The sequence below is a fragment of the Ammospiza caudacuta genome, chromosome 6 (genome assembly GCF_027887145.1).
Source record: "Ammospiza caudacuta isolate bAmmCau1 chromosome 6, bAmmCau1.pri, whole genome shotgun sequence".
In the NCBI taxonomy this organism is placed as follows: Eukaryota; Metazoa; Chordata; class Aves; order Passeriformes; family Passerellidae; genus Ammospiza; species Ammospiza caudacuta.
The window spans coordinates 15,426,642-15,450,988 of NC_080598.1; the positions used below are offsets into that span (position 1 = coordinate 15,426,642).

The window sequence follows — 24,347 nt, forward strand, 5'->3', positions numbered from 1 at the left end:
TTTGGCAGCAGGGTTTCTTTCTAACAGTATTTTAATGCTTAGATGGCAAGCTACTTTTTATCCATAGAATGTTTAATTTAATAAGGCAAAATGTGATTATTTGGGTTAATTAGAGCATGTAAGAACTCTGTGTGTATGCACTTTTGATAGTCACTTTTAAACACGTGCTTGTATATATTGATTTATAAATATTTGAGGTATATTTATGCAAATTGGATATACTAGCAATGCAAGGCATTATAGATCATCTGCAAGAGTGTTGCAGTGTGAATTCACATTTAGGCAGTGAGCAGCATTCATTAAATGTCCGTGCTTCAGCTGTGTGCTTGCAGGGTGGTATTTTTTCCTCTAAGGCTTAGCTATTAAATCCATTGTAAAATACTGCAGAGTTGTATCTCAGCCTTTTTAAGTGATCACTTGACTCTGGTGACTGTTTGGTATGGAAGCCATAGTCAAAATATGTCTATTTAAAACAGATGTAGTCATTAGGAGGCCCTCCAAGCCGTGCTTCTCAGCTTCTTCTGAGTCAAACTTCTTCTAGGTCAAAGAATCTCCTAGGCAGGTTCAGAGAGGGATGATTATCCCCATTTCCCCGCATGTCAAGTGGAACCACACTGCTGCATTGACAAGGGGCTAATGCCATAAAAATAGGGCTCATTACTCAGTTATCAGACAAGTCTGTTGCCATCCATGCTCCTCATTCTGTCTCACTCGTGCTATTTAAATGTGGAGCTAAAAATAAATATTAGTCCTTGCTTATCAACAGGCAGGGTAAGGAATTTTACTGCCCCAAATGCTGCCCAGGGTTACCTTTGGATGGCTGTTTGTTGCACCACACTGCAACAGCCTGGACAGAATGCCACAGGGAAAGTCCTTGGGGCCTCTGTGATCCCAGAGAAGCTGAATGCCAGTGCTCAGGGTGGATTTAACCATGGCATGATGAGTGGGAGGAGTGGGCTGTAATAATCTGAGAGAGAGAAGGAGCAGAGCCTGAGCAGGGCCTTGCCAGCAGCAGAAAAGATTGCTTTCCATGCTGCCCCAACCATGACCTCAGGATAGGGATTTCTGACTGACCCTGTGCCATGAAGCATTAAAAACGCAACAAAATGATCCACTGGGCTCTCACTTCTTGACCTCCCTGTGAGCACAGAAGCTTTTCCAGCTCTCACTGAGAGAATGATATCATTTCTGTAGTTATCTTTACTGCTTTCAGACTGAGCTTCTCACCTGCTTAGAGAGCTGTGGCAACCACTACCATTCCTTCCAGTTATTGCCTTGTTTTAGTCCTTGCACTTCTGTCATTTGCTGATGGGCCAGAATAATGTGAAATTACCCCTACAACATTTCCTAATTTGCCATTTTGTTTGGATATCCAACACATTCTCTAGGACTAGGGGAGTTGCTACCATTGTGTACAGAGAGTAGACAGAAAAGGGATGGCTTTTCATGGGGAAAAGACTTGGAGGTCTACAAGCACAAAATCTCCTGGTCTCTCTGACCCTGTCACAGAAATCACCCCCTTCTCTAAGTGTCTGGCATGACAAGGGAACAAAGGCAGTAACTGCGGGTTTGGATATAGGTCTGGGTAGAGAAGGGTAGTCTTCCCAAAGCACCTCTGTAGGAAAAGCTCTGCATGGTGCAAACAGGTGCTGCCACCTCCAAACAGGTGTGTTCTGGTGCTACAGGGCAAGGTCTAGAGAGCATTTCCCATCACCAAGTAAAGCAAACAGTGTGCTGAAGCCAAAGCTAGCACTGCAGAAGAGGGTCAGTGGTGAGGCAATTTGGGTTGCACCCCTGTATTGACTCCAGAGTTTGTCAGCATCACCCTGCTGCTTGCTTGTTGCCCATATTACAGCTATTCTGTGCTGCTGTAGTGTGGGACATTGTGATCAGCCTCTGGATGCTCCTGAATTAAGGCAGATCATCTCTGCCTCCTAAGAAACCTCCAGAACCCAGCTGCAGCCATAAAGCTGCTATCAAATGCAAGCTGGCTGCAGTTCAGAATTGGGGCCAATATTTTTAACAGCATGAAATTTTGTGGTAGGCCCTCTGGAAGGATTCTGCATGTGAAAAGTTGAACTGGAGCAAAATCAAGACTTGAAGTCCCCTGTGTGGAAAAACAGGTGAAAAAAAGGTTAGCTGTGTTTGAGAAGGGGAATGCATCTCTCATCTGTATTACAGATAGTCTGATGGCATTAATTTGGAAGAGGTGTATCTTTCTTTACTGTTCACAAATGCATTCTAATGCCATGACCTCTTTTGTCTGAGTTGGCATCAGCAGAACATACCGACCGTACCAATCTCATCAACATAATCAGAAAATAAGTTGATATTTTACACTAGTAATTAAATCCTAAGCTCTACCCACTTTGTAAGGGCCTGAACTTCTACATGTACTTTCATACTGCCACTGGTGGCTTTTTGTTTGCATTACAGCAGCCTGAGAGCAAACGAAAGGCAAGATCCAAGATAGGAAGGCAAATTGGTTTTGCAAACATGGCAAAGAAAGTGTGTGAAATCAAATGCCAATATTAATGCAAGACATCTGCTCTCTGTTCCAGTTCTGAGCGAAGTAATCCAGTCCTAATTATACACTGCTGTGTCCTCTACCAGCTGAGGAGAATGGTGCAGCCATTCTTAGTACTGGTGTATAAATTTCTTTTTGGATCTGATAGATACATTAGATGCAGGGGAGGCTTTTCATTTTTTGACCGTCAGTTGCTTTGGGTAGCACAAAGAGAGGGGAGGAGAAAGGTTGCAGCAGGAAAAGATCAAAATCTTCCAAAAAGGACTCTGCTCCTAGAATAAAAATTTTTCCTAGAGAACTTTCCCTGCAGACCTCAATCAATACTATTCTCATCTGAGTGCACATATTATTCATTAAGCAATATTGGCAAGATGTGCACTATAGTGTATGCCTTCATTAGAGCCTCCACCTGCCTGCTTTTATCAGATCATCTTCCCTAACTTTCATCTTCATGGAACTGGTTTCTGTCTTTGGATTCAGAGAGAAATCTTGTAATTTCACAGCATGCATTTATTTTAAAACAAACAAATACCAAAATATTAATCTCTCTGGTTTGTGTATGTGTTTTCTCATCTCACACATTGATGAATCAAGAAGATTATCACCATTAGATTCAGACTGAACTGGATGCTGATGAATTCAAGTGCAAAACACAGCCCAGTGCAACAGACCCTCCCTAACATGGGGAATAGCTGGAATTCCTCTGTTGTGTGTTCAGCTGCCACACCAGATCCTTTGTGTGCACCTACAGCTCCTGTGCCAGCAGCCATTTTCCTATGGGCTCAACAGTTTTAGACGATATGTTGTTAGAATGATGTTATGAAGACCTGACAAATGTCACCCACGCTAAGGAGAGGCAGAGGGAGCCACAAAACATAAGGGACACTGGCAGTGTCTTAGGGTATTGTTATCACAAAGCAACATGAGCCTGACATTGCATTTTGTCTTTTCAATTCATCCATCTCCAACTATTCTGTGTCAATTTTGCCTGGTCTCTTTCGTGCAAGGCAGCAAAGTAAGAAGCTATCCTATTGAAGAAGGGCACTGGGATTTTTGGACAATATGCTGTGGTCTAGCTCCATGACTGGGACCCCTCTGTGTTGCTGCAGTTTAAAGAAGAGCTGATAGTAAGAGATGATGAAAAGGCAGCTGCATGGCTCTGTCTCTGTTCACCCATCCCACATTTGATTAGTCTCTGCTTGACATCAGGCTGGGAGCAATAAGCTCTGATCATAACAGAGTATGTGGCAACAAGCCCGAGAGCTCCACGTGTCACTCCAGAACCAGACACTGTCTCACTGGATTCCTCCAGAAACAACTGAGGCAGATGCAGGGATGCCAGATTTGTCTTTCAGGTCTGTCTGCTCTACCAAGGTGAGAGTAAAAGGCAGGACTGTCTGCAGGAAAACACTGCAGCAGCAATGGACTTTGCTGTAGAGAAGAATATACAGAAAAGTCAATTATTGATCCAAATGAAAGCGAGGGATGTTATGAAAACACTGTCACTAGAGTTTTTTCATAAGTTTGGAGGTGTCTTTTTGCTGGGATATGTGTCTTAAGGATTAAAGAAACTGCACAGGCACTGCTGTGTGAAGAGGTGGCAGAGTCAGAGTCCATGTGGTGGTTTGCTCAGAAAGATTGGGCTAAAGGTGCATCCCTGAACTTTGGCTGAACTTCAGTTTGATAGATTGAAATCTTACATCACTGTTGAGACCTGATGGACCATGCAAATGGAAGAACACATCTCACTTGAGCCTAGGAGAGTTTTGAGAGCTGGAAGGAGAAAGGAGGTTTCTATTAGGAAAGCACCTCCTCTATTTATGCTTTTCCCAGGGAAATCCAGCCTGTCCCAGCTCCATGTCTGGGCCTCCTCTAGAGCCTTTCACTTCGGTCCTTAGACCTCTCCCTGCCTGCGTTGGTGCTGGGGAGATCTGCAGTGCGTCACACCCAACCTCACCCCCCAGCACTTTGTACCCACTCACAAAATCTTCCTGATACCAGTTTCTCATGTAGAAAGAAACTTCATGGATTCCATTGCAGCTGAGCTGTTCTCAACATGAGAGGTGCAGAATCTGCCCATTAAACTTCTTATGAAACAAGAAACAGTCCAAAAATTCAGCTCTTGCTACTTTTATTTTTGAAAAAAAAAAAAATCCTTTTAACTTTTTCCTATGGAGAGCAGCAGCACAACTTCTGAATAACTAATTTATCCACTGTAAATTTCTCTAAAAGGTCATTACAGATTGTAAAGCCTAATGGCTTACAGTTACAGCCTTATATCACAGTGGCAAAGAACTTATTCTCTGGAGGTTTTATTTTTGAAGCTTTCCCATTTTCTTCTATCAAAGGAAATGCTATATTTTTAATACACAGTTTTCTTTATTAAGGGAGAACCTATATTTATGAAAATATTTAACATTCATTTCACGTAAAACATAGTAACAGAACTGAGTGATTTATTTTCACAATGCATAGGCAGAGAAGTAGAGCAAGCCACAGTTTAGAAATAATTGAGGTCTGTAGATCTCAGGTATGTATTTAAGTGGTCCTTTGAACTGCCACCCATGTTCTGTGTGAACATAACTTTTCAGAGCACTTGTGATTTTCCTCCTTTACAGGGCTGCTGAATTGTGGTATGAGGTCAGGCCCGTGGTCACTCTCTTCTGACACCAGCAAGGTAGGTGCAAGTGATTCTGAAATGGGTAAAAATAGAGATGTTTTGTAGCTAATTTAATACAGACCTGTGCAAATTGTCTCAGTTATTTGTGTGAATTCAAGAAATAAAACCCATGTGTCAAACTGGCAGATAAAAGTCTCATCTGCTGAGAAATCTGACTTTGAAAACAGCTGCTAAATTCTCCATGTGCAGAGTAGTTTTGGTATGGCCTGGTGCTGCTTCACTGTGGGATTCTGACTGGCACACGTGACTTAATCACCTTCCTTTTTTATTTTGATTTTTTTTTTAATCCTGTCAGCTGAAAGATAAAAAAACATATTAACCTCCCATGATGAAACTTTATAATTCCCAACACTGAAACATTAACCAAGTTCTTAATTAAGGGAGACTGAAAGTAGAAGAATGCTTTTATGTCATCGGCTGGTTTTTGCTCCAGTCATCTGCCTCATTCAAGCATAGGATAATATGAAACCTCACGGGTCTGCTAAAGGCTTGACTTAAGTATACTGTGGACTTTGTAATTTAGTAAGAATGGGGCGTTGTTCTTAAGAAACTTCATTTTCTCTTGCTTGTACTCAAGTAAAAAGGAAAAAGTATGAGCAGCTAGTGAGCAAGAGCCTCAAGTTAGACCCAGAGGTCTGAGCCCAAGCTCTGGCTGTGCAAAGGTGTGTTTATTCCTGTCTGCCTCTTCCCTCACGCACTAGGAATAGCAGGAATTAGTATGAGACCAGAAACTTCCCTAGGCAGAGCACAGCTGCTCCCTTTTCTCTGTAGTTTCTGCAGTATTGAGCGTGATGGCTTCTCAGAACTGCCTGGCCAGGGAGCGTGTGAGGCACCATAACTGAACAAAAACCAGCGCACATCAGCGATGAACTGGCACCTCAGCAATGGTGCTGTCTGGTTCTCCTCCAGCAGCGAGCTGTTTCAGTGCTTTGTTCCACAGAATGGAGGGTTGGGGAGCTGAGGCTTATTCCCAGACACTGATCCATGGCAAGTTTTCCCAGTAACTCATTATGGGGCCAGTTGCCTACACAAGTGCTTTTTAAAGGAGTATTCCAGCTGCTCTTCTCTAGTGTCAAGGTATTAAAAAATAAGTGTGGTGAAATTCTTCATATGAGACTTAATCTACTGGGTGAAGGAGGCACAAAAATTACTGAAACTTTCTCAGTCCTCTGAAATAACTCTCTGAGCAGATATAATGGAAACAAACACAGGACAATGCTTCACCACACCAGAAAAAGTAATTTACGTAGAGTGAGGAGCTTTACATTGGGGTTTGTCTCTTCACCTTATTAAAGCTGTAAACCTAAAAATGCCCATGACTGTAACTGCAGGATTACAGCAGATTGTTCAAACTGCAGGATGTGTGTTTGGGAATTAAATGTTTTGGTGGTTTTGGCATTATTTTTCTCCCCTTGTATGATGCTCTCTCATGCGCCTACACAAGTGAAGTGCAACATTCTCTCTAGGTTTTTCCTTCCAGGTCTTTTTCATGCTCAGTGACCCCACCTTTGTTGGCTCAAATGCAAACATCACATCTGAAGAACAATACCAAAGTCAGCCTCTGTTTCCTCAGTTTCTTCCAGTTCTACCCTTGGCATCCCAACAGTGACCTTGAGCTCCAGTGCAAGCAGACAAACTTCTGCCACTCAGTAAGTCTGTGCATAGATTAAACCATACCATCCCTGTAGTAAGCTCAGAATTGAGGCTCAAGAGTTGCATACCAAGATTTAGAAATTATGGCTTTGCATCCAAAACGCTCCTTGGCCACAGTGAGAAAAGGAATGGGCTCAAGGACCAAAAGCACTGAGTTGATGCACCATGTTCTCCAGGGTCAGCATTTTTCAAGTGCTGCTGTGTTCCTTCAAAAGGCAGGAAAAAAAAAAACAAAAAAAAAAAAACAAAAAAAAAAAAAAAAAAACAAAACAAAAAAAAAACCAGATTCATGGAGTTAGAATGACCAACTTCCTGTGGGTGCAGTATGTGCCACAGAGTGGAAATTAAAAACCAGAGAATTAACAGTGTTTGTTGTGTTACAAAGCTTGAAAGCATTTTTATCCTTATATGTGTGTACTCACAGAAAAACATGCTGCACTAATGAAAGACAACTTTATGTTCCCAATCCTATTTATTGTTTGTTGCCAAGCAGTCTAAGCTATGGGTTTGTTTGGTTTATTGTAGGGATGAAGAGGAGGTACTTGTGGGGTTTTTGACCCCCTTGGCTATAGGTGATGTGTACAAGGTGTGCCTTAAAGAGAGTGGGTAGAAAGGCAAGTTTAATAATGGGTATCTTGACAGGGTGAATGTGAAGATGGGGAACTGAGGATGTGACGGGTCCCATGAGATGATGTGCAGCACTATCCCCCCTGAAATCTATCAAAAATTCTCTGTCTACCCTCAGAGGGAGCCAGCCTGAAGAAAAGTCAAAAAAAGGCAACATGGTGGGACCTAAATAAAAGCTAATAGATGAGCTGAGCTAATATTAGTTTCCTGATATATAAAGCCAAATGGATTAATGGATCAGCTCATGCATTGCCTAAGGAAACAAAAAGAAAATCTTCAATACTTCTGTGCACATTGAGGACATGAACAATATGGGTCTTTAGAAAGTAAAAACCCAATTTGGGGGAATCAATTACTACTTCTTTTTTTCTTACCCTTTTTTTTTTTTTAATTTAAAGGAAGTTCACAGAGAGGTAAAACTTGGGTAACACGCCAGCCAGAAGTCATGCGTCTCAGACACCACAATGATGGTCGATCTCGGTTTGCATCAGCCTTGCCCGGGCTCTTTTTAGCATTCCAGCTCCAGCTAATGGAAATCAAGCCCATTATGGTAAACGTAGGAAGCAAATACATTAATAGTGGGCACTGACATTAATTCAAATGGTAAACAATTCAGAACTGTTCCCAGTACATACTAGATTATGTATCATCTTACCTGCTGCTTCAGAGGGCTGCGCCTTTCACGGGTTTTTAAAGCACAGAAGATTGTCTGGCACAGAGTTTTCGGCTTTAGTAAACGATTTCCAAATTCTGCTTTGCTCCCTATCAGTCCCATATACTTTTTTCTGTATTGTTTTGGATGCGAGCACTTTTAGTCCAGATCTGACACAGATTGGCAACGTCAATCTGTTCCTTACTTTAAAAACAGAGAGGAGACGGGGCAAGTTTAGCAAAGGCAAGATGTGGGGGAAAAGCTAAGGCGAAGGTAGAAAGAAAAACTGAGCTTATTTATACAGTAACACGTGTGTTAGAGTAATGCCTCCCTTCCTCGGCTATGCGCTCCCCCATCTTCTCTCTCACACACGTATATACACACACACTTTAACTGTGCTTTTGTGTTTTGTCAGAATTAATGAGAAAAGTTCCCTTGCCCTAGGGGTAATTAGTGTCCTTGGAGTTAAATAAGCTAATACTTAGACACCTCTGGCACAGGCAATTATGTTTGTGTATTGAATAATTGATTCAAAGAGGGGGGGAAGGGGCTGCTAATCAGATCTGAGCATAATGAATTGATTTAATTAACAGGGGAATCTGAGGGTCCCTGGGAAATGTGTGCATTTATTCAGCAGCAGGAGAGAGTGCAAAGCACATAAATTGAGAGAGAGAGCGAGCGAGGCAGGCGGCAAGTGCTTTTGCTTTCAGTGATAGGTTCACATCTTTCCTCCCTCCCACCCCCCCTTCCTTTGAATATAATTTTAGATTTAGAGTGAAATCAAGAGAAAAGCACTTTAGAAGCCTGGAAAGCTCTTGCAGTGGCAACAGCAAAGGGGAGAGAGGTTGTGAGCGATCACACGCGATTACATTAACACAATTTTTGACAGCGCAGGTTGGGCAAGGACGGAGCAGGGGGAACAGCCCCCGATATTGGTCCTCCCTTACCTTTTTCCTCTCTCTCCCCCCCGCTTCCCTTCTTCTTTGATCCCTAAACTGGCACTCGAGCTGCAGCGGCGGGGCCGGGGGCGAGGCGGCTGGTGCAGGAGCCCGGCTCCAGCTCTCCGGCGCCCAGCGCGGCCGTAGCCGCCGCAGCCCCGCTCCAAACTCGCGTCCCGGGGCAGCGCCGGGGCGGCCGCGCCGCTGCCCCCGCCTCGGCAGCGCCCCGGTGCCCGGCCCGGCGCCTCGCCCGCCCCGGAGCCCAGAGCGGCGGCTGGAGGGGGAGCGCCCCAAGGAGCCGGAGCGGCGGCGGCGGCGGCCGCCCTCGGCGCCCGGGACAATGGTGCTGGACAAGGAGGACGGTAGGTGGGATCGGGGCGCGGGGCCCGCCGCTCCCGCCCGGGCGCCCCGGCGGCGGGCGGGGAGGCGCGGACGGGGGGACGGAGGGAGGCGGCGGGCTCGGGGGAGCTGCCCCGCGCCGCGGCACGGCGCTGCCGCCCGGCCTGTCCCGCACCGCTCCGCTCCGCTCCGCTCACAAAGGGGGCCGGGACGCCCGGGACGGCGGCCCCGCCGCGCCGCGGGTCGCTCTCCGCGGTGCACGGGCCGGGCCGGGCGGGTGTCCCCGGCCGGGGGGTACGGCAGCGGCTGGCCGTGGCCCCGCTGCGTGCTGCGGCCGGCCGGGGAGGGTCTGACACTGCAGCCCCGGCACCGGGCCGCCATCAGCGCCGCTGGCCGCAGCGTGGGTCCCCGCCGGGCCAGCTCCGCCGGCTCCCGAGGCCGCGGGTGCCCGAACGCAGCCCCGCGCCCCCACTGCGGGCAGGGCGGCCCTGCCTGCTTGTGTAAATGGCCACAGAACGTCCCTGTGCCGGGCTGGCGGGGGCTTCAACTCGGAAAAGTGGATGCCAGGCTCAAGAGACAAGTGGGAGATGCTCTCCTTCGCTGTTGTCTTTTTTTTTTTTTTTTTTTTTTTTTTTTTCCCTCTACCTCTTTTTCTCCCCCTTCCCCTTGTCTTTTGATCTGGAGTTTCTGCCTCAGAACGGGGAGAGCCTGCCCGCCGCGACACCGCCGAGTGGGACGGGCACGAAGAGCAGTCCCGGGCAGGCGGGTGCGAGCGAGCGGCCGTGTGGGAGGGGGCCGAAGCGCTGACAGCCGCCAGGGTAAAGGCTCGCTGCTCCGGAGAGGTGCGTGGGGAGGGAGCTCGCTGCACGCTCGTCACATGCCTCTGGGCCCTGGCAGAATCCCGTCTCCCAGCATCTTTTTTTCCTCCAGTTTCTTGAAGCCCTCTGAAGCAAACTGATGTAGTGTTATTAATGGGGTCTGTAGTGCTCCAGTGGAAAGCGCGTGTGTTGGAGAAGAGGGAATGAACTTGTCTAACTGGTCAGTGAGAGGGAACAGCAGAAAGACTTTTCTCATCCTTCGCCCCCTGTGCACTTAGGTAAAAAGGTTAAGTAATGGCCGAGGAATTAAACACGGGTAGTTGCTTACTGGTGTGTGGAACAAGGTTTGTTTCTCTTCCGACTTTCAGGGGTAACCTGCGTTGCGAGAGTCCCCTGAATTTTGCTCAGCTGCTGGAGGAAAAGGGAGGAAGGGCTCTTAACATCTCTATTAATACTGGTTAATAATAATAACCGGTGATGTCTTCATGGTGGTGACTCTCTGTCAGGGGGTGCCTGCCAGCCCGTGTCTGTTCCCTGTGATTGACAGGCTGCCAGCAGGATGCTGCCTCCATTGCAGGGGCGAGAGGCACAGGTGAGCTGCGAGAGGACACCGAGATCTGAAGAGGGTTCCCTAATAGGGGTGTTTGGGCTCTTTCAAGTGTCTCAGACGTACTCATTAAACACGAGGAGCTCGGGGCCGGACTGACGGTGCTGTAAGGAAATGAAACTAGAACCCTTGATTATCCAGACAGTTCTCAACAGCCTCCTTCCAGGAGATTTCATGAGTGGCTGTGTATAAAAGGGAATAATGGTGGTGGATGGGAGAGGTAAAGAGGAAATTAGTGCGAGGTGCACTTAAAAAAAGGAGCAAAGTAGGAAACAATCCCCTGATGAGAGGGATGTGAAGATCAGAGCAACAAGGTGCGATAATGCCTAGGAATCTCCTGTGCTGTTGACGGAGTAGTTATGCTTGAGGAGAAATCATGGTCACTTTTAAAGATGCCCTGGAAAAACTGGGGACAGAAGGTGTGACTCAGAGAAGAAACTCTTTTTATGAAGAGGTCATTTTACCTTTGTAAGTTTCTTTCTGCCTGATTCAAATGGGCTCCACTTGCCCGCTCATCTGTGAATGTTAAAAGGCGATGCTGGACCTGCATAGGTTACAAATGGACTAAAATGGAAGCTTTTGCTAACTAAACCAATTCCTTTTGAAATCAAGCTTGAATGAGCTTGTTAATAAAAATGGGTCTGTTTTACTCCCATAAATGGCCCTTTTTATTTTCCTTTTATTTTTCTTTTTCCCAGAAGCCGGTCTGATTTTTACCATCTAAAAATCCCAGCGTTGTGGCTACTATCCAATTCTCCCATTGATTTAAGAGGCTTTGCCATGTAGAGTTTTTCTTTGAGGGGTTTTCTTCTTTTGAGGTCTCTGGCAGCAGTGGGGGTATTCATAGTTATTACTGCATAGAGAAGGCAGGATTTCAGGATTACCCCTCCCAGAAGTCCTGGAGCATCGCAAGGAGGACACTTGCTGCCTTGTAGATATGAGCCCCTGGCTTTTGCATCGCTGAAGGCCACTTGGGAAGCTGGGCCACGGCCATTGGCCTCGTGTAGCTGCCCACTGTTCCAGCTTGGGGCCTTAGGGCTGTGTGCCAGCCCCAGTGTGACAACAGGGTTGCCCCAGCGGTGCAAGAACTGCAGATTTGGGTTCCCACTCCAGGTTTGTGAGCAAAAAGCTTCCCTGGCAAGCGCGCTCTGTGGTGCCGAGAAGGAGTAGAGACTCAGTAATACTCTTATGTGGGTCTTCACAGATATCATTGAGGATGAAGCGGCAGGCTGAAAAAATAACAACAATAATAATGTTTCTGACTTGATGTGCTGTGGCATCACGTCAAGTTATGTCAGGGAGGTAACAGCATTTTGTATGTTTGAAGTGACATAATATAACTTGACTGATGCAACATGACTTGATATTAGAAAATAGTGGTCCACAGTGGAACTCTGGCAGGTATCTTCCCCGAACAAATGTTAGGAACTGAGAGAAGAGGGACGAGAGGGGTGGGGGAGAGAAAGGTTGAGAGAGAAAAACTTCAAGGCTCTCAATTTAGTCAGTTTCACTGTGTAAATCACAGCAGAATTTGCTGTGGGCAAGCCAACCTACGCACCGTGCAGCGCATTTATATATTTCAAGATAATGAGAGTTAAGATATTTCTGAAATACGTAAATGTTTTGATCGCAAAGACCAGATTTCTTCTTAAAAAAGTAAACTGACATCAGGTAGCATGATTAATTCCGACAGATTGTGTTAATTGTAGTTGACTTAAATTGCTGTACAAATGTGTTGGGGGTTAGAAAACTTTTTTTTAATTGTTGGTGTGTGAAATGAGTAAGCAGATAAAGTGTTTAAAAAAAATCTGTTTGCGCAGGGAGTAATCCAGCCTCTTTGACATGATGGAGCAGTAAAGGAATAAAATGTACATTGATCCAGTACTGCATATTTTTTCATGAGTGCATTATGTCTGCTAGTTTGCTCTGCTGCAGAAGTCAGCTGTGACAGACAATGGCTAACTTCATTTTTATCAAAACCTTGCCTTTCTTGTAGTTACCAAAGTGGAAGTTGAAATGTACCATATATTTTGGGGTAAGTCTGTCCTTTTTGAAGGTGGCGGGGTTGAACAGTACACAGAAGGAAGGATGGAACATTTTTGGAGTTCACCATTTTCTGATGGAGGCCAGTAGTGTATTGGAAGTGGTAAAGTGCCTCAAATCTAAAAAAGGCTGTGGCTTTGTTAGTTTTTGCATGGATCCTTTTAACTATTAGACTTTAATCTTTGGGATAGAGTCCTCCTCCTTTCTAGCTTGTGACACTTCCTAAAAGAAAGTGATTATTTATGGTGGTTGCACTCTTACGCTAAAATACATATTCAGCACTTGCAAACTAGTATCGCCAGGAAACAGGAGTTGTTGGAAGCACTGGATGAAAACAGCTCAATGTAAACTGATACATTTAACATCAAATATTCTCAAGGACTGTTAGGATTAAGTATTGTGAATGAAGGGGGAAGGAAAAGCCACTTCAGCTGGGGATAAGGAATCTAATTAAAAATCGGTATTGAGGATATATAACTTGAGCCCGCTATCATGCTCTTTAGAGTACTGTTGTATCAGTTGTAAAGGGGAGGAGGAAGTCTCATTAAAGCAGAAATGAAATGTTTTCTCAGATTAAAAGACTGAGATGAGTGAAACGGTGCTGTTGATCTTGGTAGCGAAGTGTCTGATCCCGCAATCCTTGCGAGAGCCAGTGGAGGCAACAGATGACTTGTCTGGAAAAGGAATGAGAGTTGCAGGATGTAGGATAAAAGACGTGGGCCCCCAACTTGTCATTTTATATCTGAGCATGGATGGCATTTCTGAAAAGTGGAGCAAACCTGTTAAGTGTTTGTATCGCTTCTGATTAGGTAAATTCATTTTAATATCGACCTAGTGAAAGCGGAGCTGCGTTCTCCGGAGTAGTACACCCTGAAACCAATACGCAACGCGTGAAAACAAACCCAAAATGTTTGCGCAGAAAATCCGTATCAAGTTTTAGGTCACCAGAGATGTGTGAAATGTAGCTGGGAGAGCCGCGGGGGCTGGCGTAACATCAGCCGCGGAGAGTTGAGAGCCTCTGACCTGGCCGAGCTGCTGCGGGGCGCCGGACACAATCCGTGCTCGCAGGGAGCAGGGCTGGATCAGAGCCGGAGCATCCCCTTGCCCCGGCCCGGAGCACACGGCGGCGGCGGCGCAGGTGGCCCCGCGTCCGGCGGCACCTGGGCGGGGGCCGGGCGGGCTGCAGGTGGTGCTGCTGAGCCGGGAAGCCGCGCTCCGCCAGGAAATCCCGGCAGGAGCTCCGGAGGGGGCCCTGCGAAACGCGTGCATTTATTCATCGCAAGTGTGCAAGGCTCGCCAATTGAGAGGCAGAGGCAGCGCTGGTCGGGCTTAGGTATTCTAGCCTCTGCGAATGTAATTTCGGATTTAGATTCAGCTTAAATCCAAAGGGAAAACACTTTATAAGGCTGAAAGCTGTGTAGTTGCAACAGCCAGGGTTATGAGCTATCAAAGGCAATTACATTAAAATAGATTATACTGTGTAAATTGAGCCATTTAGAAGGTGAGAACCAAAGAAACAGCTCTGATCCCCCTTCCTTCTAAATTGCAGTTTTAGTTCCTTGCAATTCTGAGGCACAAAAGTAGGTGAGACTGCTTTTGTATCTGCAAAGTGCTTTATTTCTGAGTGTAATTCTAACTGAGTGCAATCTAGGTTAAAAGCTGGACAACTGGGTAATTAGAGCTCACTTGCTGCTAAAGGACGATCAGCTGTACCGTAGCTCATTTGTGTTCCCAGAGACTTGCTCTCCTCTCCCCTGAGCGGAGGCTGCTGGAGAAGAAGCATCTGTGCCCGGACTTTTCTTGATTGCGGAGATGATGGTGCTGGACAAGGAGGACGGTAGGTGGGCTGAGATTGTGTAAGCCTGTGCTCGGTGTCTTCTGTGTGCTGCTAATGTAGAAATAAATAGTTTTGAAACAGACGTGCGCTGTGCATTTCAGAGCGTTCTGCGCTGAGCTTCTGGTGCTTTTCTCTTGTGTAGGTAAAAGCGTGCTTGCTCTTTATTTTTTTTTAATCTCATTGCTGACATGATCGGACAGCCAAGAACGGTTTACTCCAGGCTCTGTTTGCTGAAGGACATAGCAGAAACAGCTTGATTTTTTTCTTTTTAAATATCTATGTAGATTTTTCTTTCTGCAAGTTACTCTAATATATCCATTTTAGCCTGTTTGTTTTAACAGCTTTTATTGTAAATCTAATTTTGAGATTTTTCTTTCCCTTTCATTTGCATGCCATTTAGGTCTCTTTAATGTGCGCCTTTAATATCTGTTTCTCACAGCTTTTCTTCATAGCTATAAACATAATGACAATAAGCTAATAAGCCTCTGTGGCAAAAAGGAAAAAAAGTGTTGGTTTATTCTACGAATCTACTCCCTTCTTTTAATAGCAGAAGTGGTGGTTCATTTGGAATGTAATTTCATGAATGAAGCTGAAGGAGAGCTGGACTGATTTTAGAACTTCACATATGCTTATTTTTTTAAGCTGACTAGTCCTTATCAAGGATGCTTAAGGGGAACAAATTGATGTGAGGAAGATCAGTGTTTGTTAGCAGCCTGAATGACCTGATGCTGTCTTTTGCACATTGCCTGCCAGGGTGTGCAACTTAACTGCTCAGTCATCAGTAGTTTCTGGGATGAAGGTGGTAAGTTCAATCACAACTTTTTAATGAGGTGGTTGGTTTTTTTTGCTGAGGCTGATTTGTGGCTTAGGTCTTTCCTTACAGTTTGTACACTGAAAGCAAGGATGAAAACTGAGGCAGAGCAGAAGGCTTCTGCAGCCATCCACATGGACTTCCATCCATGGCGCTGCCTCTTGCCAAGAACCTCCGCCTTGGTGGCACTTTGTGCGTGGAAAGTGGGACCTGCATCATAACTTTTAGCAGGCATTTCTACCTGTTATCTCCTTATTTCATTCCACCTGTATAAATGGATGAAGTGGGCCATGTAATGGACTTCCCTGATCTTTTAAAATTTATTTCGTGAACCTCTTTTAAAGTGTTAAAAAAAAAAATCATAGACTGTTGCCATTGGAAAATAAGAGAAATTACTGAATATTTAAGATTGTAGACAGGAAATAGCTTTTCACAGGGAGCAAAAGAGCTTGGAGAAATTGGAAGTTGGACATTTTGGCAGTAGCATTGATTTTACTTGAATATATATATTGCTTTTTAAAATATTTATGAGAAAAATAACTTGTAATTCAAAGTCACTTACTTTCCTGTGTCGGAGTCATGCTAACTGTGTTTTGTGACTAGTACTGAAAGCTGCTCAGTGCTATTAAGTTGAAATTATATTATTTTTATTCCACAACCCATATCTGTCTTCTAGTATTTTACAACTGAATTAGTACTGCACTGCAGAATAATTAGGAAGGCTCGACTATTGAAAGACCAGAAGTCTTCTAAAGTTTCTCTTCCCTCTCTCTTTTCCTTGCCTCCCAAAAAAGGGAGTATTTTAGACCTAGCATCTTGAGGTCTTACCTCATTGTAAGTTTGATTTCTAAAATTCTCCTTCTGGCATGTTCACACATGTAGAATTTTAATCTAGTTTCTAGGATGGCATGTGAGGTTTTGTTTCATGAAGCATTTGGGACTATGAAAAAAAAGGTGAGCTTTTCACAAAGACTTAACACCTTTAAAATATGAGACCAAGCAGAAATGCATCATTTTCAGTACCCCCCTGTATGCAGATTCAATCAGATTTGGACTAAGAGTTGACCAATATGAGATCAAAGTCCCTGTATAAGTTGTCGTGCTCTTCTGAATTTATTCCATGCTAATTAAGTTGGCATCTCAAAACTGTGAAATAATCTTATTTGTGGGGAGAAAAAAACCTAAATCACGGGCTTTATTTCTGTTAAAATATTGTAAGTTCCATTGTTAACACAGTAGAATTTGAAAAATAAACGAGTAGATGTGGAGCATCTGTTACACATCTTCTAGATCAGCTCTGCAGTTGACTGGCCTGTGGATAAAAGACACGCTAAGTGCTTGAGTATTGCTTATGCTGAGAAAACAAATGAAGCTAACAGGGTTTCAAAGGCTTTGAAGCAGTGTCACTCTCAGAGGTGTTCAGTTGTTTTCTTTGGCAATATAAGTTGAAGCAAGCTAGTTTACTTTATTAGAGGCATAAGGCTACTCTTGTAACCTTCCTCTGACTAAGATGAATTTGGCTGACTGACCTTATTTCTTGCTGGACCACACGTGTTGTGCTGGGTTTGGGTTTTTGGGTTTTTTTTTCCCCTCCTTAGGATTCATCTCTTTTAAAGGGTGGCAGCATTTTCTGTATTTTGTTAAATCTCCCTTTTCAATTTGTGCCTCCCTACAGAACTATGTTCTGCTATGATGGAGCAATGCAAATCAAGTAGAATAGCCCAAATTAATTCTTCACATTGGCGGCAGTATGATTGCCTGCATGGAATCAATAATGCATCATAGAGGGATCAAATTTTGGAGTATAATGTGTGAATAATGCTTGACACAAAACAAAAATTCAGTCATCATAATAGCAATTAGGAAAAAGCTGCAGCTTATCCCAGCTGTAATCTCTGCTAACAATGAAGCACAGCCTGGTAATCAGCATGTATGGTATGAAATGCACTAATAGAAATCACGGCTCTTTGTTATGTGTGTGGGGGGTGAAAGTTTCCTTTTCAGCTAACTTGTGCTGTGTTAACCAGACATGGCATCCTTCAACCAAATTGTGGAGTGTGTGTGCACTTGTAAAAACACTGATCAGCTGCGTGTTCATCCCGATGTTTGCATAGACAGGAGCCCCCCAAATCACGGGTCCTTTGTGTTTTTGAGCAGAACTCTGATTAAACAGATCACAAGAGTAGGCTGAGTAAAATATCAAGAGGACTCCATTAAACATGTACCTTGGTTTTATCTAGAAAGAAAATTTCATTGTTTCTTTAAAAATTAAAAGAAAACCGTGGATACTCAGTGGTTGAGTGCATTGGGGTTGGAGAGTGGGTCTAAGGTTGATGGGAGGTATTTAGGGAAATGAATATTAGGTAATTGGAAACTGGATTAGTGGCAGCAGTTGCGTTCCTTGTTGTGTGAAAGCCCATCTTGCCCCACGCAGAAGGTAAAAAACCCACAGCATTTGGAATTGGAAAAGCAGAGAAATGGATTGTATAACATCAGGGACAGGACTTGTGCCACAGCGCCCTGCCAGGACAGCAGGGCTGTGGGCTGGCTTCACAAGGGACTGTGCCAGCTGCCATATGGAGGTGCCTATAGATAGGTAGATGGATATGGAGAGACACCTATCTCCAGCCACACAGGTCCAGGCAATCCTGTTCCATGGATAAAAATTGTGATACACACAAATTGTGCCACGTAGCTGTTCTGCATGCTGCTGGTGTCTTTTGTTTTCCTTCGAGCTTACCTTTCTCAGGCGTGCCTGGTGAGGAGTCATGCAGAGAGAGAAAGGGAGATGGCACAGTGGCTTTTCCTCATGAGACATGGAATTTAACTTTTCTGTTGCCTAATGCTCCTGAAGCTCTTTCTCCTTTTCCTTTTTATCTCCTGTGCCACTCTACCTCGGACCTTCTCCGTGGTCCACTGATGTCTAGCTTGCCATGTATGAGGAATCCCTACACATCTTCCCACACATCAGCTTATTCAAAAGCTGACTTATAAAGGTTACCAAAGACCTTATGCTTGCCTATTTAGCTGAGTTACTTGTTGGTTTTTTAAGGGCTTGATCTTCGCACATGTGGTTTTGGTGTTATTTTAGAGGTTTGGTCTGGCTTCACTTCATGACACAGTGTCCTTTTGTGACTCAGAATTACAGCAGTGGATTAAAATATTCATGAAAGAGGAGATAAAAAGTTGTCAAAGAAGTATTCTAAATAAAATTGGAGCACGTTTGGCAGCAGAACATATGGTTTGGCCATAAAGGACCAAAAAACCATTTGGACTGTTTCTCCAAAGCTGACCAAGTGTGGAGTTGGAGGTAGTTCTTCCTGGAGATGCCATCTGTCCCTGAAATGGCAAATATAGAAGCATGGCAGAAACATGGAGTAGTAAAGTAATGGCCTAAACCTATTCAAGAAATGGAGGGTACTGTAGTTGGAGCACTGATCACCTAGGTATCCATTTAAAGAAATCTCATCTTATGGGAAGAAGTGAAAGGAGGTAGCAGGCCTAAGAGGAGCAGACTGTTTTGTATAGGAGTATGGCAGGCGATCAAATAGTTCCTAGTGTTTGTTCAGAGTAGATGGCTGAAGGATCTGGGTAGGATGTCATCATACTTCACCCCCAGATGCTGTTGACATGTGATAATTGCCTGGTTGACATAACAAGCGCTGAAACAGTGTAAGGACATTTTTCAGCTTGGGTAATAGGGCAAAGGAAGCAGCTTGTTCTTGGAAATCAGTTTGCTCTAATTTTGGTTTAATGCAGTAGAAAGTGTACTTGATACCCTGGCAGCAGAACATAATTCGTCTTCTTTGGAGTTAGTGTTAAATTTTATTATCTTTAATAAATACAATGTGAACATGTCAGCCTGTTTGTCATAGCCATTCCAAAAATGCTCTCTTATGGTAGAATCTTCGGAAAAATTCCTTTTAAGAGCAGTGCATTATTAATAAAGTAATCCATTAGGTCTGGTGATAAAGGGTCACAGCAGAGTCTGAAATACGTTTCTTAAATGGTTAAGAAATTTATCATGGTTGGAGGATTAATTGATTTCATTTGGAAGCTTTCTTAGGGTTTTCAGGCGTTGTGTTTAGAGAGGGTTTTATTCTCTTTGGAAATGTGCTTGCTGCTCAAAGTTTTGCTTCGCTGTCATTAGCATGAACATTTCTGCTAAAGGCAAACTATTCTTTTAGCATTATGACTGATTGCATCTGCGAGGAGTCCTACTTAGGTAAAGAATATGAAAGTTTATGGCAAATAAGGTATTGTACTTGAAATCAATTCAGAATCAGAATAATGGCATCAAGCATTAAGTGTTGCAGTACGAGAATAAAGAAGGCACTGCAGATGCTGCTAAATGCTGAACTATAAAACTCCAGTGGGTCTATATCTTTTAAAAATTGGACAGAATTGTCATCATTTAGAATACATAGACATAGTTTTAAACCGTATAGAAATCACTGCCCCCAACTTCAATAATGTGCGTTACTGTTGCCAGGGAATGATTTATTCAGTGAATGTAGTTCCTATTCACTGAAGACTTGGGGGTGGAGGGAAGGGCGTTTTGAAATGAAAGTTATTCACTATTAGATTAACATAATTAAACCTATCTGAGAAGAATTCACCACAGTTACTGGTTTTTTAGTTCTCTGTGTGTTTTCTCTGTCCTCCAGCGGGATGACTCCCAAGCCCAAGATTCCAAGCACGATGTGAGGTGCTATCCATGCAAACAGATCCTCAACTCTCCAGTGAATGTTCTTGGAAACTACTTTCTACTTACATTCTGTATCAAAGCAGATAATGGATGCTTATGCCCAAATTGAGAGGGTTTTTAAGTTTCATTGAATATTTTTGAGTTCTTTAGACCAATGTTCAGATTTCCTTGTGTGCTAATCAAACACTCAAAGGGTGATTTGGGCAGTGAAAGTATTATTTGTCTTCTTTTAAACAATTTTTATCAACAGTTCTAGTTTCTCTTAAAGAAAAAGTGGATGATTGTTGCATATTCATGACTGAACTGCAGAGAACTTGGACCAGCATTAAACAATTAACCCTCTCGCCAACATCCATTTGAGTAGAAGCCAGGGATGTTCCTACTTGGTTTATTATGGATCTGAGATACAGAAATGTATTCCGGAGGACTGTGTTTCTAATAAATAAAAAGGCATAATGAGAATGTAACTGGGAAGGAAGACAAAAGCAGCCATGCTTTAAATTGTTAATGATGGTGCCAGTGGCTGCAGCTTTACCACAGCTGTTTAAATTGATCAGCTAGTGAAAATGTTTTGTTTTGGCATTTTCCCTGCATGTGCAACTCTTTCGAAGGGACTTCTGGAAGCTTTTCAAAGGGGAATCATGATCTTTTTTTAAACTAGGCTTAGAGCACCAGAGCTTCCAGTATTTTGGGATGCAATATTTAAGGATGCAGTTCAGTTTTTCTTATGTAAAGTTTTTTGGCTGATGAGCCATTATTTCTCCTAGATTTCCTTTACCACTTTTTTTCCCCTCCACAAACACTACAAATGACTCCTTACCCATAAAAGCTGAGGGAACAGGACACTTCCTAGCTGTCCTTTTTTCTTTTTTTTTTCCCCATCTCTATTTTACTGATGCTACAGAGTTTGATCAGAACAGCAGAAAGGGGCTATGTCGATTTGCTATGCATCTTTTGGTCAAGCATCCAGTGTGAAATTGTTCTACAAAATGTACTTTTTCAGAGGGAACTTGCTCCTAATTTCTTTCCTGCTTGGCTCTACCTTGCAGCTGAAGTGGGTTAAGCAACACCTCTTTATCACTGGTTTCCTTTCCTTCCATTCCAGAGAAATGGGTGTACCTTTCAAAGAGATGCAATCTCTTCAAGGCAGGTAGGGAGGAGCAGATTGGACTTTGTGTGTTCACAAGTGATGTGGTGGAGATGTTTGGGCAGAGGACTGGCTTGAGCTGGTGAGCCTTGGTGTCTTTCCCAGAGCACCTCCTGCCTTGAGCTCATGAGCAGACCTGTCTGGGACCTTGTGTGAAGGTCCTAGACATTGTTCCTGGCATTCCTGGTGGCAGGTGACTCCTGGACAGGCCGTGCCGTAGGTAATGTTGAGCAGCCAGGTTTCTGCATTAATGTACTTGCAATGAGGGTGGGTACTGAACATTATTCAGGATCTATTATATATTTATCCTTATAGTCCTTTGTGGAAAATGATTTCTGTAAGTACCCTGTTACGGTTATGAAAGCCTAAATAAGCATCAGTCTCAAACCCTTTGACCTGTCTGCACAGAATGGAGATCTGTTTTGAAAAGGACTCCTTTATATCTGTTTTTACTCCATGCCCTTCCATTCATTTGCCTATACAAAGCAATAAAGGGTAAAACCAAAGTAACATAAATTGGTCTGTCTTCCTGAATCCATGTCTCGCTAATGTACCCAGATTAACTCAACTGTAAATTGTCTCCTTTGGATGTCGTGTCTTGCTAAAAGTTTCCTATATGATTCATGATTTGGATTGCTTTTAACAGCTATTGGCTAAGCAATATGGTAAATGTACAAGGTGATGCAATTGGCATTAGTGAGAGGATGCACAGGAGCATGTAATGCAGTCAATACTACATTAACTACTGATGCCCAATTACAGAAACTGGAAGAGTGGCTTTTAGGAGCATTAGGACTTGCAGAAGAGCTGAGATCACCTGCCGCTCCTTGCCTAAAAGCTTCACCCTTTACGCGCTGGGATCAAAGCAAACATTTAGTTGCTATTTTGTCATGTATAACAACTAAGGTATTCCCACCCCCCCTTTTTTTTTTTCCAAAAAGTGTCACACTGATGCTTTTAGCACATGTAAAATCCTATCTCTGTATTTCAAGACTCTACTTCCATCTCCTGGGGCAAGACTTTATTTGAATAAAAACTCTTTAACCACCTCTGCATTTATTGTTTCTCTGAAGCTTACTATTTCAGCCAGTTTTTATTTTAAAGAAATACTAAGTGATATTTAGAGTGTCCTATTTCAGTGGTCCAGAGTGGGCTCCCCATTGCTCCCCCCAGCTTCTTTCTCTTTTCTAATCTGTATGTGATTGTTTGTGACCTCAGCTGGCTCCAAGTCTCTAAAAAAGTGTTTTAAAATACAACCAGATACCACATAAAACAGGATATTTGAGTGTGCAACCTTTCTGCAGTCCCCATTCAGATTAAGCACACATTGTTTCCACCACTGCTTTTAAACCCATTTGCAGGAGATGGCGAAGGACCACATTATACTAAAAAACAGTGCATACTTTCAGATTGAGCTGTGTGATCACAGCTTCTAAATCTATTTTAAAAATAATGAGCAGTGTCGCTGTTGCATGGCAAAGCTAGCAACCCACAAAGTTCCTCTGGACTTGGAGCGAGATGGGAAATTAAGCAGCTCTAAGAACGCTGAAATATTTTAATATAAAAGACAGCTGGCAGGTGGCTTATTGCTCTTGTTGCAGCATTTGTCTTTACTTCCAGCTATGATACTTGGCATATCACTGCTGCTTTTAATCCTCAAAGCATTTTGCAGCACTGAGGAATTTGTGCTCCCCAAGTGATCATCCCCCGGAACTCCAGCCTGGATATCTGGGGGATGTGCCTGACCCCCGTGAGGCATGGGTGGACTTTTGTGTTTTAGCTGTCCCTGGTTTGTTCCTCTCTGCTGGGCCTGGGTCCCACCTTGCCTGCTGTCCCATGCTGGGTTAGGTAGGAGGTCAGACCTCTGCAGAAGAAGGGAGAAACTACTCCTGGATCTCCAGGGAAGGACAGAGTGCTATTGAAGCAATTGCTTTCCTTAACTGTTTTGGGGGCTGTTTTATTGATCCCCTCTCAATTGGCAATTTTAATTTTGGGGGTTTTTTAATATCAGCGGTCCTGTCCAAGCAATTGCAAATTGCTGAAGAAAAGCCTTCGCTGTCTTCTTGCCATAATTATGAGCATTGGTCACATTCCCCTCCTGCTCCTGCCGTGACTCTGAGCGTGGGTCATGTCCCCCTCTTCCATTTTCTGGGGGCAGCGGAAAAAACAGCGTAAGGCTGTGCTGTAAAACATCCCGATGGCATTTCCTCAGTGACTTTTTTTTTTTGGTAGATGGTGCCCTAAGTTCTCAGGCAGAGTTGTGTTGGTTGCCGGTGTGTTTGCTGCGAACCCCCCGGAGCTCTGCCCCATAGCAGGGCTGCTCCGGGCTGCTCGCTGCGGCCGGGGGCAGAGGAGGAGCCTGTTATTTTTAAGCCCGACTGTTGCTTTCAGGTGCCGATCGATGCTCTTTTGAACGTCTGGGGGAGGAGAGCAGAAGGTGACCTGCTGGTTTTCCCCTTGCACTAATGTGTTTAAAAGGTGGCACCAGCAGCGGGGGCGTGCGGGAACTCGGCTGAGCTGTGCCTTGAGCGCGCTTGAAACGCAGACGACTATCCTGAGCTGGATGCACTTTCCAAGCTGTACAAACAATGTTTGAAAAGTCTGAAGTACCCAGCAGGGCGAGTCAAAACGTCCTTGAGCAACTTTGTATTTAGACAGTGTTTTCTCTTTGCCTTTGATCAGGAGGGAACAGATGTGCCTCCTCTCATGTGTGTGTTTGTGCGCACCCCCTGATGCAGGCGCGTTCCCTGTCCTTGTGCAGGGCTGCAGTATTTAGGGTATGCTGTTATTCCCCTTTGTTCTTCCTTATTACTGTTGTTGTGTTGCTTTTGTGTTGTTTTTGTTTTTACAGGGAGTCTAAGTTGGAATTTAAAGAGGTCGGACTAAACAAGGTTTTAACTTACTCTCGCTCATTTCCTTATCTCTCTTTAACTTGGATAGAGTGGAAAGAGAATATGTAT

General features: G+C 44.0%; 1 protein-coding gene across 5 annotated transcripts in view; it reads left to right on the forward strand.

The window, feature by feature from the left end:
* The first annotated feature begins 6,783 nt into the window (after positions 1-6,783).
* The window catches only part of LMO1 (LIM domain only 1), a 62,758-nt gene continuing 45,194 nt past the window's right edge, over positions 6,784-24,347 (forward strand). The window contains exons 1-4 of one of the 5 annotated variants that reach the window (XM_058807106.1): positions 10,405-10,512; positions 10,603-10,826; positions 12,838-12,876; positions 14,620-14,721. In XM_058807106.1, the coding sequence (XP_058663089.1) occupies positions 14,697-14,721 (25 nt within the window). In that variant the 5' untranslated portion in view covers positions 10,405-10,512; positions 10,603-10,826; positions 12,838-12,876; positions 14,620-14,696. Of the gene's footprint in view, positions 6,857-8,969; positions 9,440-10,404; positions 10,513-10,602; positions 10,827-12,837; positions 12,877-14,619; positions 14,722-24,094; positions 24,165-24,347 lie in introns of those variants that run through there. The other 4 variants (XM_058807107.1, XM_058807109.1, XM_058807108.1 and 1 more) reach the window with 4 other exon arrangements.